The 18558-nt window shown below is 38.1% G+C and overlaps 2 protein-coding genes across 2 annotated transcripts; one reads left to right on the forward strand and one right to left on the reverse strand.

The window, feature by feature from the left end:
• Positions 1–2448: 2448 nt before the first annotated feature.
• LYG2 (lysozyme g2) lies at positions 2449–11691 on the forward strand. Its single transcript, XM_081947320.1, has 5 exons — positions 2449–2569; positions 3808–3894; positions 5759–5955; positions 8705–8843; positions 11025–11691. The coding sequence occupies exons 1-5, from the start codon at positions 2503–2505 to the stop codon at positions 11156–11158; spliced, it is 624 nt and encodes a 207-aa protein (XP_081803446.1). The 5' UTR covers positions 2449–2502; the 3' UTR covers positions 11159–11691.
• Positions 11692–13625: 1934 nt separating this feature from the next.
• MRPL30 (mitochondrial ribosomal protein L30) lies at positions 13626–18541 on the reverse strand. The gene is made up of 5 exons (XM_081947321.1): positions 18352–18541; positions 17815–17892; positions 17055–17201; positions 13905–13978; positions 13626–13807 (listed from the first exon to the last, which is right to left on the reverse strand). The coding sequence occupies exons 1-5, from the start codon at positions 18385–18387 to the stop codon at positions 13669–13671; spliced, it is 474 nt and encodes a 157-aa protein (XP_081803447.1). The 5' UTR covers positions 18388–18541; the 3' UTR covers positions 13626–13668.
• Positions 18542–18558: the final 17 nt, after the last annotated feature.

The following is an 18558-nucleotide window of genomic DNA, read 5'->3' on the forward strand; positions in this document are numbered from 1 at the left end:
GAAATAGAGCCATAGCATTAAAAATTATAACAACAACAACAACAACAACAACAACAACAACAACAACAACAATAATATAAACCCAGCTTTACACATTCTCAATTATACTGTACCTGAGGCAAGAGAAAAAAAATCTGAACTATCTAATGTGAGAAAAGTTTATTATTGCTTTTGAACTGGCACTACCTCCTAAAGCAGAACTTGCCGCAACCAACGCGCTGCAGCCAACTCATCACAGCCAACTTGCTTCAGGAGAACTTGCCATGGCCAACTCATGCGGGACAATTTAACAATTCAATTTAATTACCGTATATACTTGAGTATAAGCCGAATTTTTCAGCCCACTTTTTGGGCTGAAAAATCCACTTCGGCTTATACTCCAGTGAACAAAAAAAAAGAGGGAAGCTTCTGCAAAGGAGAGTGACAACAAGTCTCCCAGGCTTTAATTTGCCAAGCTGTGCGCACGCGCCTGTTTTCCACGGCGTGGAGCAGCGGCGAGATTCTGGGCGGCGAGCGATGATTCCGGGGGCCATCAGTGGGGGGGCAGGGTCCCCCCTCGCGTTCCTCATCTTCCCGGATGGCCCCTGGAATCATCGCTCGCCGCGCAGAATCTCGCCGCTGCTCCACGCCGTGGAAAACAGGCGCGTGCGCACAGCTCGGCAAATTAAAGCCTGGGAGACTTGTTGTCACTCGCCTTTGCAGAAGCTTCCCTCCGAAGCGTTCCGAGGGAGGGCTGTAAACTTCCCTCCGAAGTCTTGGGATGTTCTGAGGAGCCCCCCAAGGCAAAACGCCGCTGCCAGGTAGTTAAAAGTACGTCTCTGATTCGTCTCTGTCAGTCTCTCTCTGATTCCCTCTCTCTCTCCCTCTCTCTGTTCCTCTGTCTGTCTGTCTCACTCACACACACACACACTGTGGTCACCTTGTGCAATGCAGGCCAGTTGTTGAGTGTTTCAAATGTGATTGGAACACTCAACAAGGTGACCACAGTGTGTGTGTGTGTGTGTGTGTGGTGTGTGTGAATGAGACAGACAGACAGAGAGAGGAACAGAGAGAGGGAGTGAGGGAGGGAATCAGAGAGAGACTGACACACACACACACACAATTAAAGCAATTTTATTGTTATCTACCTGTATTTTTATTTTTGAAATTTACTGTGAGCTGCTGCATTTCCCAGCCTCGGCTTATACTCGAGTCAATAACTTTTTCCAGTTTTTTGGGGTAAAATTAGGGGTCTCGGCTTATACTCGAGTCAGCTTATACTCAAGTATATACGGTATTTAAAATATTTAAAAAATATGTTAATTTTTGTCATTCAAATTTCATTCTGTCCTTCCTTTTGCATCCTTTTTTTAAATGATTCAATTCCACCATTTGTTTATTACTGTAACTTTTGTCCCGTGGCAAATTGGCCATGGTGAGTCGGCCATGGCAAGTTGGTCACAGGGAATTGTCATAGATTCCTTTCCTCCCCACCCCAAGTTGGCTACGACTAGCTGAGCAAAATCCTGCATGCATAGACTCATTTACCTTTTATAGTCATGCTAGTGGCTGGAGTAATCTGCTGGAAGCTCTCACCTATTTCTTATGTATGTGAATGTCATTACGGTGGTCCCCATGGTGTATTTCAGTTCTTTAGTTCACATCTAAGTCCCCACCTTGGAATGATGACCAAAGTCCAGGATATTCCATGGATATCATACCAGAGCAACATGCTTCAGAACAGAATATATTATACATTTTGATGAAAGGAAGGTGGGTAGTTGTTCTTAGTAAATATGTTGTGCAGATACTTGAATTCTGCTTTGATGAGCTGCAGTATGTTTTTGTGCCATTAATGAAGGTTTTTATGCAGTTGTTTTCATGTGCTGTGGTGCAGTTACTGTGTGCATGGTTCAAATGTGATCTGTGTTCTGTTCTCCCAAACCTCCAGTCACCAACCAACCTAACAGAATTCAAATTCAACATAGACTATAAATGTTGCAAGGTATTTTTAATGCTCTTGCCAGAATGATATCTGCAAAACATAAAGATATGTACGTTTTACTTTTGTTATAGACTCCACAGGAGAGCATTTCAGGTGCTTTGGCCAAAGCATAGGGCTCATACATTAAAACACAATTAAATTGAAAATTCTGCCACTGTGCTTTGGGAAGGTAAAATTCAGTATGAAGTCTAGAGAAATCCTTAAAACAACCACTTCATAATAATTGGGTTAAAGGCATCAGCCTGATTTCCAGATGAACTTTCCAATAGAATACTATCTCTTTTCAGAGTCTTCCAAAGAGTTAAATATTCACGAGTCCCATTAACAAAAAAAATATGTGCAACTAAAAAGATCTGTACAATGAACATGGATTGCTGTTATCCCAAGAAAAACAATCAGGTATGTGACAATCCCTTTTGATTTGGTACTTTCCTGAAATACAATTATGTTATTTCCCAAGTGTTGCAATCGACATCCTGTTTGGTCAGTTACCAGAAACTAATTTTGAAAGTGAAACTATGTGCCCTTCTTTTATTTGTTCAACCAGTATTGAAAGTGACTGCAGACAAAAGATAATCATGGAAGGTATTTATTTTATTTCTTATAAAATATGTAATGGGTGGTAGGCAATGGTCAGGATGAGGGTTAGGAAAGAAATAGTCATTTGTGTGCTGAATGATGTGGTCTAATTTTGCCAAAGTATTTATTAAGTTACATACATTATTGGCTAATTTTGAGCCTAGTGGAGCGTTAATGCGTTTGCTTCCTTCTTTTAAGACACCCCCCCCTCCATCTCCCTTCTTAATTTAGAGTGCAGTGTTATGGTTCCTAGCAATCATAGCAAACTGGGAGCAGTAGCATAAAGTAAATTTCCCTTACTGGGTTGGGAAATAGTTCAGTTTATGGAAAAGGATATTTTTTGAAGCTTTCAGTACTCCAACATGCATGATCTCCCTGTCAAGAAGGTGAAATTGTGTCATACCGAATCCCATCAAGCTTCAAACTTCAGGATCCAACCTTATCTCCAGGTTTTCTGATAATTCCCCAAATTAATAGAAAAACTATACCGGCTATGGAGCTGGCCTAATTCATTTCCATTCCACTGAATTAATGGGCTAGAGAGTAGAACAAGAAGAATGAAGATATGCCTATTTTAATTTTCTTTTCTAAACATTGTTAAGCACAATTATTTACTTGTATGTGGGCTATTTTGCTGTTCAGCCTAGTGATGGAAATAGCATTACATCTTTTCTGAAATATTCTTCTAAATGACTGATGTTTGCTTAGAGTTGAAATTAGACAATCTGTGACACTTTGGATCATTGTTTCAATTAATTCTTTACTAGATGTCTTAATGTCTTCAACGATGGCAGAGCTTCTACTGTACTTGAAAAGATTTTAGAAATTCAGAGAGATATTCAGAAATGTTTCTGCCTTGAAAATACTCCATGTTGAACTGTATAGTAAAATATCAGCAATTGATCACAGGAAATGTTTTATGACATTTTGTATTATCTCATAAAATACTTTATGATAACTTTTATGTCATGCTTTATAAAATTTGCCAAATTTCAATTCCACGGGAGTCATAGGCCATGGGTTAGCGCATTTGAGGTACCTTGATTTAAAAAGTTTTGTTCTATCCTGCCCCATTTCACCCAGTTAAAGGTTACAGACACGAGTTTTAGTAGTATATAGATTTAGATCAGGACTTTATGATAATGACTATTGTCAACTTCAGATAAGGCAAAATAGAATTTCTTTGCAATAGACTGCCCAATAAATTTTATGACTAGACAGTAATTTAATGCCTCTATAAACAGCTCGTTCGTATTACGGTAACATAATGGATGTGGATACCACTGGAGCTTCTCTTGAAACTGGAAAACAAGAAGGCTTGCAGTTTGGGGGTAAGATTAACTATAACCTACATTTGAATATACAAATATGCAATGTGATATAAATGTTCTTTCTCTCTCTTTTCTATTCAATGTGTGACTATTCTTAAGTCTGTATGTTCCTTAACAGAACCATATTTATTTTTTTCCCCTTTGGAAAAAATAGATGTTTATTGCAACTATATAAATAGCTTAAACACATTAGATTTGCTTTATAACAATATGTATAATTGCACAATTATATAACTACAGCAATAGGACCATATTACTTACATTTACTTAAACAAGTAAGGGTTTCTGTCTCCTCTTAGGAATGAGAATTTAGAGAACTTTTCTTTGGCATTTAATGTTACCGTATTTTTTGCACTATAAGACGCACTTCCTCAAAAAGGTAGTTAGAAAAGTCTGTGCTGCTTATAGAGCGAATATTGTGGTGGGGGAGGGAGCTTGGGGCCTGTCACTGCTGCTGCCGTTCGCCACCACCTAGGAACCCTGGAGCCTTCACTGCCAAGCAGCTGATTGGTGGTTGGATCGGCTTCCCGGAATACCACCGATCAGCTGTTCTAGCCAGCTGGGATTGCCGCTGCCATCAATTGCCATCGCTGCCAATCACTGCTGCTGAATGACGGTGGCGGTGGCAATCTGCGGTGAACGGTGATAGGTGGCAGCAGCAATCCCTGCCGCTTTGGTCAGCTGATTGGCAGTATTCTGGGAGGCCGATCCAGCTGCCAATCAGCTGCTCATCAGCGAAGGCTTTAGTGTTCCCTGGCAGCGGAAGCAGCTCAGGTCAATTGACTGGTAGTGGATGAAATGGAGCAGAGACCTGACGAACCACATGCTGGGGCTGCAATAACGTGCTGCAGCTGACGAGGCTGTTTGCTGCAAGGATGCGAGCCAGATGAACACTGAATGGATGCTGGGAGGCAGAGGCAGAATTGTTTTTCTTGTTTTCCTCCACTAAAGCTAATGTGTGTCATGGTCTGGTGCGTATTATAGTGCAAAAAATATGGTACCTCTTCATTGTAGTCCTTACTATGGTTTCTGAAAATTACTTTGGCTTGCTTTTTTTGTTTTTATCCTTTAACATGTTTTCCCCATCTCTGCTTTTGCCATAAGAACCACTTACTTGTTGGCTGCTGTCCTTTCTATAAACATATTATTTTTCTTCCTATGTCCTGTTTAGTTTTTTCCCCCCTTACACAATACATTTAATGCACATTTGATGCTCTTTTTGTGTTAGTGTGCCTTCAAGTCAAGTTTTTTAATTCACAAATCCCTGCAGTTTTCTTGGCAAGAATTTGGAAGTGGTTTGCCATTGCCTTCTTTCTAAGGGTAAGATTGACTCATTCATGTCACCCTCCTGGCTTGATGTATAAGGCAGGACTAAAACTCATGATCTTCCAGTTTCTAGCTTAACCATTACACTAAATTGGCCATGGTGTCGTTGATGCTCTCTAGGCTTGGTTGTTTCATTCAGGTAATATCATCAGTTCTAGGCTCTTTGATGCTCATCTAGGTGGCAGCATTTACTTTAATTTCAAAAAAGAAGCTTCCCATGTAGTTAATTGATGCTAGAATGGAACATTGCTGGAAATGTGGATTACATTGAGAAACTGGGGGGGGGGGGGGGATTGAAGAAAGCAATGGCTATGTCCATGAAGTGCTTTAGTTTTCCAGAAACTAGAATTTTTAACAAAGTTACTGATAAACCCATCAATAGTAGCTATCAGTGGCACATTGACCATTATAATGAAGATGGGCTTCCTATTGATCAAATTCTTAAACATGAGAACAGCTGTTCTGTTCAGTTTAATTCCAATTGTTATTTTTAATCAGAAGTACATTTCTCATGTTGGTTTTTTTTCCCCTCTGCAAGGGGTTGAGGCTTCAAAAATAATTGCAAGGAGAGATCTAAACAATCTAGAGAAACATAAAATGAAGATTAAGCGTGTCAGCGAAAAAACAAATATTGATGCAGCTGTGATTGCTGCTATAATATCTCGAGAATCACATGCTGGAACTATCCTAAAAGATGGCTGGGGTGACCATGGAAATGGATTTGGATTAATGCAGGTAAAGACTTTTGTTATAAATTAAGAAACACAAAATGTCCAATGTTCAACAATTCTAAGCAAAGCTATCCTGAAGTAATTATAGGGTGTGATTATAATTGTCCCCAAGCAAAATACAACCTTGTATAATGGAAGGTTTTCCATTTCTCCCTAAATACACTCACTGTCCCATTCTTTATAGTATCTTTAACATGTTCTGACTGTACATCTCTTTGTACAGTATCTGTATTTTTAAATTATTAGCTTTGTAAAGCAATTGAACTATTCTAAATGTAAGGTTCTACATTTAGGCAACAAAAACGAAATGCACAGGTACAGTAAAGGTGGTACCTTGCTCAACAGTAGTAACTGTGAAAGGGATCTTGGAATCCTAGTGGACAACCATTTAAATATGAGCCAGCAGTGTGCAGCAGCTGCCAAAAAAGCCAACACAGTTCTAGGCTGCATCAACAGAGGAATAGAATCAAGATCACGTGAAGTGTTAATACCACCTTATAATGCCTTGGTAAGCAATGTTCCCTCTAATTTTTTTTCAGTGTGTGCAGAAAAGTATAGTGTTTGAGCGGCACATTTTCATGCCTGAGCACCTGAATTTTTTTTAGCCATAATTGCCATCAGAGCAGATGTTGGGGAGGGGGGGCAAGGAGGTAAAGAGTCCCCTCCCTCTCCCTCAGACCCCCAGGAAGGAGGGAAGGGAAGGGAGGGGGAGGGAAAGGAAAGGAATTGGGAAAGAAGAAAAAGAAAGGAAAAGAGAAGAAAGGAAAAAGGAAAGAAAATGGAAAAGAAGGAAAGGAAAAAGGAAAGGAAATTGGAAAGAAGAAAGGAAAAGAGAAAGGAAAGGAAAAAAGAAAGGAAAGGAAAAAGTGAAATTAGTGAATTAGTTAATTACATAGTGAAATTAACACCAACAGTAGCATCTAAGTCTAGTTGTATTTATCTTTAAGAAACCAAAAAAAAATCAAGCAGGGTGATAGATTGCAGAACGGCTTTCAGAAGTGAGTGTCTTATCTGAGCAATATGAAGACGTGTTCTTGAGCTTTACTTCAGGAAATCAGAAGAAAGAATAATCACTAGGTAGTGAGCAGACTAACCCGATTAGTTCACTTCCAAAAACTACAGGAAAAACATGACATTATAGAAAAACATAAAAAAATTCTGTTTTTTTGGCAGCAATCTGCTGTGCAAGTCACTCAGTAGTGATTCATTAGCACTTCCTCAGTTATCCTGCATTAAAAAAAAAGCTAGCAGAAAGCCCTAACATTAGCTGACTTAGGCTAGCAACATCAAAAGGGCTCTGAAAAAAAATCCAGAGAGATGTGGATTCTGCTTCCATCATTAAAGAGAGCTGTCAATTTGCAATTATCAAAAACAAGATACCATTTATTTGGCCTCTGCACCAATCCATCCTACTTTTGCCCCATATTCATGAGAAGTAGAAATCACAGGATGAAAGGTATGGGACTTGAGTTTATTTATTAGATTTTTATCCCACCTTTATTACTTCATAGGTAACTCAAGAAAGTGAACATACATAATACTTGGGTATGGAGAAAGGAAGGGAAATGGAAAAGAAAGAAAGGAAAAAGGAAAGGAAAGGACAAAGGAAAGCAAAAGATAAATGAAAGGAGAAGATAAAGGAAAGGAAAAGGAAAAGCAAAGGAAGATAGAAGAAGGACAGAAAGGGAAAAGGAAAGAGTGGAATGGTACTGCTCAAAAACCAAGTCTCATGATCCTGTGGACCCCTTTGGCTCAGGCAGTCCAATTCCCCGCTGCTTCCCTCTCTTTGCAAAGCGAAGGGATCTCAGAAAGGCTCCTAGCTCAGAACGGGGCTTCAGACGCAATGCCTAAGAAACCCCGAATGTGCAGGGAAATGCAGGCTACAACCAGTAAATCGCGTTTTCCCAGGAACCAACGAAGCCCCAGAGGACCAATGAGAATTCTCCCTTCTGCAGCGTCATCGGTCTCTGGGTAGAGTCTTCCTTGATTTGACCAATCACCAGATGGAGGAGAGAGTTTGGTGCAGAGGGAGGGGAGGGGGGATATTTTCAGTAATATTTTAAGACGTTAAAAAACACTGCGCGCAGTTTGAAATTTCTGCGCGGTGTTTTCTTGTTACCTGCGTGGCCGCGCAGGCACGCAGCTTAGAGGGAACAGTGTTGGTAAGGCCACACTTGGAATACTGCATTCAGTTTTGGTCACCACGATGTAGAAAAGATGTGGAGACTCTAGAAAGAGTGCAGAGAAGAGCAACAAAGATGATTAGGAGACTGGAGACTAAAACATATGAAGAACAATTGCAGGAACTGGGTATGTCTATCTTAAGAGAAAGAAGGACTAGGGGAGACATGATAGCAGTGTTCCAATATCTCAGGGGTTGCCACAAAGAAGAGGGAGTCAAACTATTTTCCAAGGCACCTGAGGGTAGAACAAGAAGCAATGGGTGGAAACTAATCAAGGAGAGAAGCAACTTAGAACTGAGGAGAAACTTCCTGACAGTTAGAACAATTAATCAGTGGAACAGCTTGCCTCCAGAAGTTGTGAATGCCCCAACACTGGAAGTCTTTAAGAAGATGTTAGATAGCCATTTGTCTGAAATGGTATAGGGTTTCCTGCCTAGGCAGGGGGTTGGACTAGAAGACCTCCAAGGTCCCTTCCAACTCTGGTATTGTATTGTATTGTATTATTCTGGCATAACATAATCATAGCAATAATTATTACAGAATAATCAAAAGCATGTCATCATTTTTCAGGTGGATAAACGACATCATGTACCAGTTGGCACCTGGGACAGTGAGGAACACATTACTCAGGGGAGTCTCATTCTCTGTAGCATGATAGAAGAGATTAAAAAAAAATTCCCATTATGGACAAAAGAACAGCAGTTCAAAGGTATGAAACATCATTCTACTAAAATCTACACAGATTCTGTTTTATGTCCAGAGCCTTCATATCATTCTTCCATGTGGCTCAGTATTTATACCATGTGATAATCGTTCTCTGGTTTGGAGAAAATGGAAAATTACCAACCAAAGATGAGATCTTTAGAAAAGTAATATATATGCTCTAGCATTCATTTATGATAAAATAGTTTTTGTTGTCAACCAATCCATTTTTTATTTTGTTATTCACCTAGTATAGGTGGCCATTGACCTACAACCACAACTGAGCCCCAAATTTCCATTGTTAAGCAAAACGATTTGAGTTTTGCCTCAATTTATCACCTTTCTTGCCACAGTTGTTAAATGAATCACTGCAATTGTTAAGTTAGTAACCCTTTTGTTATGTGAATCTGGATTCCCCATTGACTTTGCTTGTCAGAAGGTCATAAAGGGTAACCCAGGGACACTGCAACTGTCATAAATACATGCCAGTTGCCAAACATCTGAATTTTGATAAATTCATCATAGTGAATACTCAACAGTCGTAAACGTGAAAAATGGTCATTCACTTTTTCAGTGCTGTTGTAACTTCAAACGGTCACTAAATGAATGATTGTAAATTAGGGAGTATTTGTAGTTAGTAATTGAAAATCTATTGGAAAAGTTGATAACAACAGATACGATGTTGTCATTTTGAAGATGGACAAGCACATTTTCCAACATAATTCAGATTAGACACCAGGTTACAGATAATCCTCTATTTACAACCGTAATTGAGCCCAGTATTACAGTTGTAAGTTGTTGCAGTTAAGCAAAGCGTCCATTTGATTCCCATGCCCAACCACTGCAATCTTGGCTCTTCCTATTGTAGTCATTAGATGACTGCATGGATCATTAAGCAGAGTGTTGGGTGTCTCAGGAGGTGGGATATCCTTGGAGGCCTCAAGCCCAGGCATGCCCTGTAGCACCTTCCCAGCTCATACAGGGTTTGCACCAGGCCCTTCCCACTCAAGGTATACTTTGCACAGCTTCCTGCCCAAGCCTTGAGCCATCTTCTTGCCCATCTGTATCAGAAGACTTGGATCTGCTTCCTGCCCTGCTGGGTCCCACATCCTTGGGCCGCCTCCCCATCCCTTCACATTTTGTATAACTTGTCAGTGCCAGATTTTCTGAAGATCACCGTTCCAAAAAAGTGTCCTGCTTATGGGTGCAGAGCTTCCTACAGAGGACCTACCTTGCACCATTTGGGAAGTGAGTGCCATTCACACAATCTCTCAGAAAGATACGCTTTTCCAAATCCTGCTCTTTTGAGAGGTCATGAGAATACACCTGCTTCCAGAATGACACCCAATTCCAGAATGGTGCAAGGTGGCCTCTGCAGGAAAGCTCCACATTGCTGGGCACTCTTTCAGAAAGGCGACATTGGGAAGAGGTAACTGGAAGAAGACATGTCAGGATGGGAAGGAAGTCCAAGGCTGTAGACCCAGCAGGGTGGGAAGAAAGCCCAAGGTCTGGGGGTTAGCAGCGAGGCAGAAAGCAAAGCCAAGGCCTATGAAATCCCAGTGGGGCACCCAAGGCCTGTGGGACCCAGCCAAGTGGGAAGTGACTCCAAGGCCTATGGTGACTCAAACAGTTCTCAGGGCAGGTGGATTGCCAAACTTCTGAAGTTTCATCACATGACTATAGGAGCACTGCAACAACTGTAACTTCAGGTACAGGTTATATGTCCCTTCGTTTAGCACCATTGTAATTTTGAAAGGTCCCTGAATGAATAGTCATAAGTCAAGGATTATCTGTATAAAAGCAAAATGCTAGAAAGCTTATGTTTCGTGATACACGAATTGCAAAAGATATTTTCTCTCTTCTAGTATATTTAAATAAAACTTCTGCTTAATTTTCTGATAATAGAAATTATGCATTCCTAGAAATATCCTTATAGGCCCTTCAAAGGCACATGTGTAGATTACTGCAGGCAAAATTATTCCAAAACTTTTACTCACTTCTACTAAGAAAGAAATTTTAAAAAAAATTCTGAATGCTTTGCTTTATCTCTAATCAATTATTTAACTTATTTTGCATCAGGAGTATGGTTAATCCAATCTAGATTCAGTTTATGTTGTATTAGCATTTGAGGAATGCCTACCACATTAACATTTAACTTTTATTTGTCCATTCACTTTTTAAATGATAGGTGGAATTTCAGCCTACAATGCAGGACATAAAAATGTCCAAAGCTATGAGAGAATGGATATAGGCACTACAAAGAATGACTATGCCAATGATGTTGTTGCAAGAGCCAAGTTTTACAAAACAAATGGATATTAAAAGTCTAGAACAAAGATGCTGTCATTTCAGCCTTACCCAAATTTTGTATGTAACACTAGCAAGATCTATTTGCTAAATTCTACAAAAATAAAGTTGTACCAATTTCTGCAGAAAATAAAGCTATATTGCTATTTTATGATTGTAATCATACTTCATGCAAGCAAGCTTGTATTCCCATTATGGGGCTTTCTTTCCTGAACGCCATCACTCTGCTAAACAAATAATTCCCTCAACACTGTCAAACTATGCACTAAATCTGCATTACTATTAATCTTCTCATCGTTCTTATCACCCATTTCCTCCCACTTATGCCTATAAGACTGTAGCTTTGTTGCTTGTGTCCTTATGATTTATATTGATTGTTTCCTAGTATGATTTGATTGCTTATTTGTACCTATGACTATAATTAAGTGTTGTACCTTATGATTCTTGACGAATGTATCTTTTCTTTTTATGTACACTGAGAGCATATGCACCAAAGACAAATTCCTTGTGTGTCCAATCACACTTGGCCAATAAAAAATTATATTCTATTCTTTCTCCCCACTCTTTGTTCCACCACACTATTATATCCTTTTAACTTTAGTCTGTGTAAGAAAATCAACAGGACATGTGTACACTACAGCATCTAGTGTGAGTAATCCTTATTGGTGAACTGGAGAATGATGTGAAAATATTTTCAATCACTCACTTAGAACAGGGTAAAACTGCATAATGAATGTACAAAAGAATGTGACAACTATGGAATAAGCCAAGGCTCCAATGAAAAATATGTATTTCATCTGTAGAGGCCTACGTGTGCCTAGGAATTTATATTCCCACAGGCTCTCTAAGCCAAGCTGGGAAAACCTGAAAGGCCTAGCTTTGAAGTTCTGGGAATTAATAGAAATTTGGGGGTATACTGCTTTTGGGAGACAGTCAAAATGGACTCTTCCATGGACTATCTGTAGCATTTCAAATCAATTTACTATACGTAAGCTAGCTGCAACTTGTCTAATGTCGCTCCCCCTTTTGCAGTCCAAATAAATTGCATCTACAAACTAGCCTGAATTCTGTGAGCTCGTAACATTACTCTGGAAATATAATGAAAGTTCCGGAAAGTAAGTTAGCATCACAAACATACTATTAGCTTGTTGAAGAGAATTGCTCAAATCATCTTGGGTTGGAAAAAAAGAATCAGCCAGACATCTAAAATAAATGTTTTAGTAATAGGCAATTTCCATTATCTGGGAAAATGTATATTCAACACATAACAGTTTTCCCTGATGCGATCAGTGAAAACTAATACATGAGGGGATAAAAAATTAATTCAAATACACTAGATCTGGTAAGACTTAAAATTTGAGTAATGAATTAGAAATGTGCTACATTATTTCTGGACTACTTCATTTTGTATGCACTGTGCAAAAAAAAGTGTAGATCTGAAAATATGTACAATCAGCTTCTAAATAGACCTTCATTCGTATTTTAATTTTAATACTTTAAAAGCATGGATTTCCTGGCAGAGAAACAGTATATAAATTATCCAGGAAGCAATCACATCCATATTTTCCATAAAACAAAAAAAAAGTATACAAAATTATGTTAATAAAAAAGGTGAAATGAATGTCAGAAGAATCAGATCTCTTTAAACATATGGGGATTTTCCAAACAAAACAGTTCAGCTGAAATGTTTACCAACCAAAAAAGTAAAATTTGGTACATGCCAGTGTACATATGCAGTATTTAAGAAGACTTCTGTCTCAAAATGGAAAATACCCCCACATGAAAGGTGGGGAGAGGGGGGCACACAGATATAAATGCTTGCAAGTGAATTGCTGACATGAAACAAAATATAGAAATACATCTGCCTGAAGAATTCCTGTAGGAGCAAATCTTGTTGCAGGCTACCACCTGAAGTCAGTTACAAAAGGAAGATCCTTAAACAATCAAAATAGAAATACTTAAAAAATAAAATAAAGGTAAGATTACTGGAACGAATTCCTAATTATTTGGGTGTGTGTGTGTGAAAATGGATCAAACAAGTGGCCTATTTACAATTAACTGACCCCTGACTGTATCTGCCTGACAATGTCAATTTATTGTGAAATGCTGCTATGCTATTCATAATGGCATACTTTAAAAATCAACTTTTATCTGACTAACAATGGCCAGCGAAGCAGATTCAAATTAGTTTAACCAATCATCACAGAAATTCAGTTTAGTATTATGTTAGTTACAGCCTTCTGTAAACTTTGTAGATACCAAAATATATCTCAAAGGCTGCTGCTGCAGTTGCTATTATTTATGCTGTCACATTTACGACAGCCAAACTGTTTAAGTAGAAATTATGCCCAAATACTAGATAAATTATTTTTATCTTAATAATAACACTATTTAATTTTATGAGATGGCAGTTAAGTCTAGAGAAATTGTTCTAAAAATGAACATACATATTATGCCTCTAGTGGCAATTACAGCAATACAATTCTCAACTTAATATTACATTTATTATATAAAGTATTAATACATTATGAAGAATCAGAGGTGTTCTTTTCCACTTCTTTTAGATGACGACAAACTATCAGTTCACCTGTGACCCTGTTAAGATAGGTATCAGGTATTTCTTCTTCTGTTGGAACTCCATAAGGCAGTTTTAATGGTTTTATTCTATAATCAAAAAAAAAAAAGGGGGGGGGGAGACAACCTATTAGTGTTTTTAGACCAAATCAATTTCCAAATATTGCTGATGAGAAGAATTACCAACCTTATTAGGTGTTTGATGACTTTAAGTTTTTCATTCACAGAAGGGATGTTTTTAAGCACCACTGGAGCATATCTCTGTAGGTGATACAAAGCTACAACTCAGTTTCCAATGCCCCACAGAAGTAAATTTATGAGAACAGCTATACGGTAGTAGCAAAGTTTGATTAGATTTTAATAAATTTTTAAATCACTGCAGACACTAAATATTCAGTAACAATAAAATAAACGTTAAGATCCCTTCAATTGATTTCTGCTACAATTTAGTCTTAAAAGTAGGTTTCCTTTAGTGCCCACAATTGGGATCAACAATTAATGGAAGTGGTTGCTAATCAAAACTGAGATTGTGATTATGATCTTACTTCAGCTTTCCTTTGATTTACAGACCTGCAATGGTTGTAAAGTTACTTTTTTTATCAGCAACATAATTTGAATGATCATTATTACACCTGGCAGTCATTAAACGAGAACTACCTGTAAAGCTAACATTTGTTAAAGCACTCAGGGACTTAACCATAAATATAATTGCTTAAAGATGCAGACTCCATAAGTATTCTTGATTTCTATACTGATTCAGCCACGGAGAACAACATGTAAAGAGGGGAATTGTTAAGAGGTCTGATATTAGCTGCTGTATCAGGTGTCATCATCCTGTCTGCCGCTGTGCAACCACCTGTGACCGCTCCCAATCTCATGTAGCCCTCGGAAGCAAAATACTATCCTGGTTCTTACAATCCATTCCTTAACTGTTTTATATGCTAAAGAGGTGTTTCTCAATAATAGTACATATTTCATGAAGAGAAGGGTAAGCCTGTAAGTAAGAACTTATTTTTTTCTTTTTTCCTCTTTAACATAATGCCTAAAAAAATGAATGCCGCTACAGACATGGTCTTATTTATTATTAAATCTGTATGTCACATTTAACTTTTATTTGTCCATTCACTTTTTAAATGATAGGTGGAATTTCAGCCTACAATGCAGGACCTAAAAATGTCCAAAGCTATGAGCGAATGGATATAGGCACTCCAAAGAATGACTATGCCAATGATGTTGTTGCAAGAGCCAAGTTTTACAAAACAAATGGATATTAAAAGTCTAGAACAAAGATGCTGTCATTTCAGCCTTACCCAAATTTTGTATGTAACACTAGCAAGATCTATTTGCTAAATTCTACAAAAATAAAGTTGTGCCAATTTCTGCAGAAAATAAAGCTATATTGCTATTTTATGGTTGTAATCATACTTCATGCAAGCAGGCTTGTATTCCCATTATGGGGCTTTCTTTCCTGAATGCCATCACTCTGCTAAACAAATAATTCCAACACTGTCAAACTATGCACTAAATCTGCATTACTATTAATCTTCTCATCGTTCCTATCACCCATTTCCTCCCACTTATGCCTGTAAGACTGTAGCTTTGTTGCTTGTATCCTTATGATTTATATTGTTTCCTAGTATGATTTGATTGCTTATTTGTACCTATGACTATAATTAAGTAAAGAAGCAAAATACTATCCTGGTTCTTACAATCCATTCCTTAACTGTTTTACATGCTAAAGAGGTGTTTCTCAATTATAGTACACATTTCATGAAGAGAAGGGTAAGCCTGTAAGTAAGAACTTATTTTTTTTCTTTTTTCCTCTTTCCTCATAATGCCTAAAAAAATGAATGCCGCTACAGACATGGTCTTATTTATTATTAAATCTGTATGTCATGCAACTCTTTGCTTCAATTGTGATGTGACAGACTCCTAAAGATAAAGGGAGGAATGAAAGCCTATGTTATGCCTGTCATTTGTAATAATTGTGACATAGATGTAAAGCTTCTTTTCAGAAATCACTTTTATAGAACATTTTTTGTTCACTCTTCATTTTCCCCTCCTGTTATAATCCTTCAACAACAAAAGCATTTCAATTCTACTTAGTTTCATGTTATGCTTAATTCAGTAACCAGGCAGACACGTAAGAGCAGCAACTTTTTAAAACTCGTGGAGACTGCCTTCATAGCATAGTTTAAGACAATACATTTCTGAGATGCCATTACTACATTTTAAAATGGTAAGACCCAGGGGTGAAATTCAGCAGGTTCTGAAGAACTGGTAGCGGAAATTTTGAATAATTCGGAGAACCGGCAAATACCACCTCTGGCTGGGTGGGAATGCAGATCTTGCAATATCCTTCCCCCAGAAGTGGGGAGGGAATGGAGATTTGGCAGTATCCTTCCCCTGCCACGCCCAACAAGCCACGCCCACAGAACCGGTAGTTTTAAAAAAATGAATTTCACCACTGGTAAGACCCCGAAGATATTGCCAGTTCTAACACTGACATCAAAATGCTTCCATGAAAGCAAAAGTAAAGATCTGAAGTGGTGGTGCAAGGATATCTTAAAACCTAAGAAATCCTTACAACAACCACCTAGCAAGGACAGAATGTTGTGATTGGCAGGATGCAAGTATCCCCAACTAATAATGCTATTTTCAGATGGATCTAATTTTAGTATAATGTATTGTTCTTTCCAAACTGATGACAGCCTGATGACAAAGTTTGCCTTAAACAGCTCAAAATAACAGAAGTAGCTAATGTTGAATTCAGTGGGTGCTAACACATAATCAGGGCCTGGAAGCTATGCAAGGTTGGATTTGGGGCAAACTATAAGGATTGTTATAGCACTGATGATGTTACCTAGTTTGGTAATGAAACATCTGCAGGAAAGCAACCAAGCTCAGAGAGCACCAAGAACAGTTCAACCCTGAGCTACAAATATTCTCTTCTATCAAAAGTACAAGAAGTTATCAGGACTATAGGCTACACTGGAAAGTAAAAAAAAAAGCAGATGATTTCCATGCTGTTGCAAAATAAACACTGTATTTGGAATAGGCAATTGCAAATCAAGTTTCTCTTTTGATACCAACCTTACAATGAAAATGAACTCAAATATTTAGTCAGTATTATAATTTGTTGTGACATGGAGCTATTCCAGCTACAAATTATTTTAGTATGTGGCCAAATATCTCAAAATCCCGCCATAGACAACCACTTTGTCCAAATTATTAACTCCACAAGCACAATTTCTGAATAAACAATTCATACAACTAAAATGTATGGAGCATTAGAGGCGGGAAAACAATATCTGAATACTGTAAATTAGTTACATACTTTTGTTAATCCAAGCTCTTCAAGCAAATCTTTTTCCCAATAAGGACGCCTTCTTCCACTTCTGATCCTGGTGATAAGATGTAATTTATGAGGCTCTTCTGGATTACCACCATATTTTTCATGATCACCAGGTCGTGGTTGAAATACCTAAAATAAGTTAAACTCTCACTATTAACCAATCTAATAAGTAAAATCAGTTAATGATTTCGGGCTTATCTTCACATTAACCATGGCACAAAGATGCCCAAATAATCATTTTTAAACAGTTTGCCCTCATTTCATCCCGGATATCAAAGACACAGTTTGAAGTTGTGTTTAGTTTTCCATGTTTAAACTAGGGGTTTTCATCCTTTTCTATCATAATTTATTATTTACTGGCATGGTTACTGGCTAGTAAATTGGATTACATGTGGTTGAAGAGATTACAAGAAGGTCAAATTTGGGATTAAGATAGATTATATAAAAAGGACTCACTCTACCAGCTAGAGTAGAGTAAACTACAAAGAGGCTGTATTAATTAGCAAGAAACTAGGTGAAATAAAATAATGCCTTAAGTATGGATTCTGTAGCCAGGAAGGTGCATCAGAAACAAAAGGCAAGTTAAACTCTGACCAGTTCAGACCTACATAGTTCAATTCTAAAAGTACAAAGATGAAATCATCTTTTCACAATTTATGTAATAAAGAACATATTTTGATCACTTCATTTGTATTTTCATTTTAATTTATAACTAATGTTTATTTTTTAACCCAAGCCTTACTGATTCTGGAATTCGAGGCTTTGTAAATTTCTGCCGAATCCATATTCCCCAAGGGATTGTTTCGCTTTTTGTCAGATTCTGCAGCATAAGAAACAAAGCAGAAAACAATGTAATACTTCAGAGCTTAATACATAACACAGTCAAACGTATCAACGTTTCAAATAAATCAATAATGACAAAATGCATGTGCACATATATTAACTCTACGGAACTAAGAAGCTATCATTTTATATGTCTGGAAAATCAAAAGCATCAGAGGTTCACAGGAAGCACATCATATACCAGACATTCACGTACATTTAAATCAGCTAAATTGGAAAGTACACGAACGCTTGCTAGTCTCCAAGGCATCAATTTCCCCCAGAATTGGGGGCTTCTAATTAAAAACACATTTAAGGACTACGGCTGTGCTTCATTCAGCTCCAGCAAGGACGTTCAGCAACATCAAGGGATTTCTGCAGCTTCTGCAATTCTCTTCCTAATAACACAACTATATGAAATTTACAGAAATCTTTTAATCATTTCCATGCTTCTCACCTGCCAAGCGGATACATAACACCTCCAGGCTGCCATCTTACGGCGCCGATTCTCCTTCTCGCGAAAAGAGACCACAATCACGTGTAAAGTCTCCTCCTCCGGAGCCCCGGGAGGAGAAGGGCCGGCGACTTAGCTACGGGTCTTCCTAAGCTTTCAATTTCCTGTTCTTTGAAATCACGTGAGCAGAAAAGGGCGGGGCATTCCCGC

This window comes from Natrix helvetica, assembly GCF_964273705.1.
Source record: "Natrix helvetica genome assembly, chromosome: 3".
Classification (NCBI taxonomy): domain Eukaryota; kingdom Metazoa; phylum Chordata; class Lepidosauria; order Squamata; family Natricidae; genus Natrix; species Natrix helvetica.

Bases quoted from the DNA above. Each gene is read 5' to 3' on its own strand.
- MRPL30 (XM_081947321.1), bottom strand. From the start codon at position 18,387: ATGGCAGCCTGGAGGTGTTATGTATCCGCTTGGCAG. The intron at 17,202-17,814 runs GTAAGGCTTGGG...AACTTATTTTAG, and splicing joins AGCCTCGAATTCCAGAATCA to GTATTTCAACCACGACCTGG. The intron at 13,808-13,904 runs GTTGGTAATTCT...TTTTGATTATAG, and splicing joins GTCATCAAACACCTAATAAG to AATAAAACCATTAAAACTGC.
- LYG2 (XM_081947320.1), top strand. From the start codon at position 2,503: ATGTGCCCTTCTTTTATTTGTTCAACCAGTATTGAAAGTGACTGCAGA. The intron at 2,570-3,807 runs GTATTTATTTTA...CTCTATAAACAG, and splicing joins ACAAAAGATAATCATGGAAG to CTCGTTCGTATTACGGTAAC. The intron at 8,844-11,024 runs GTATGAAACATC...TTTAAATGATAG, and splicing joins AAAAGAACAGCAGTTCAAAG to GTGGAATTTCAGCCTACAAT.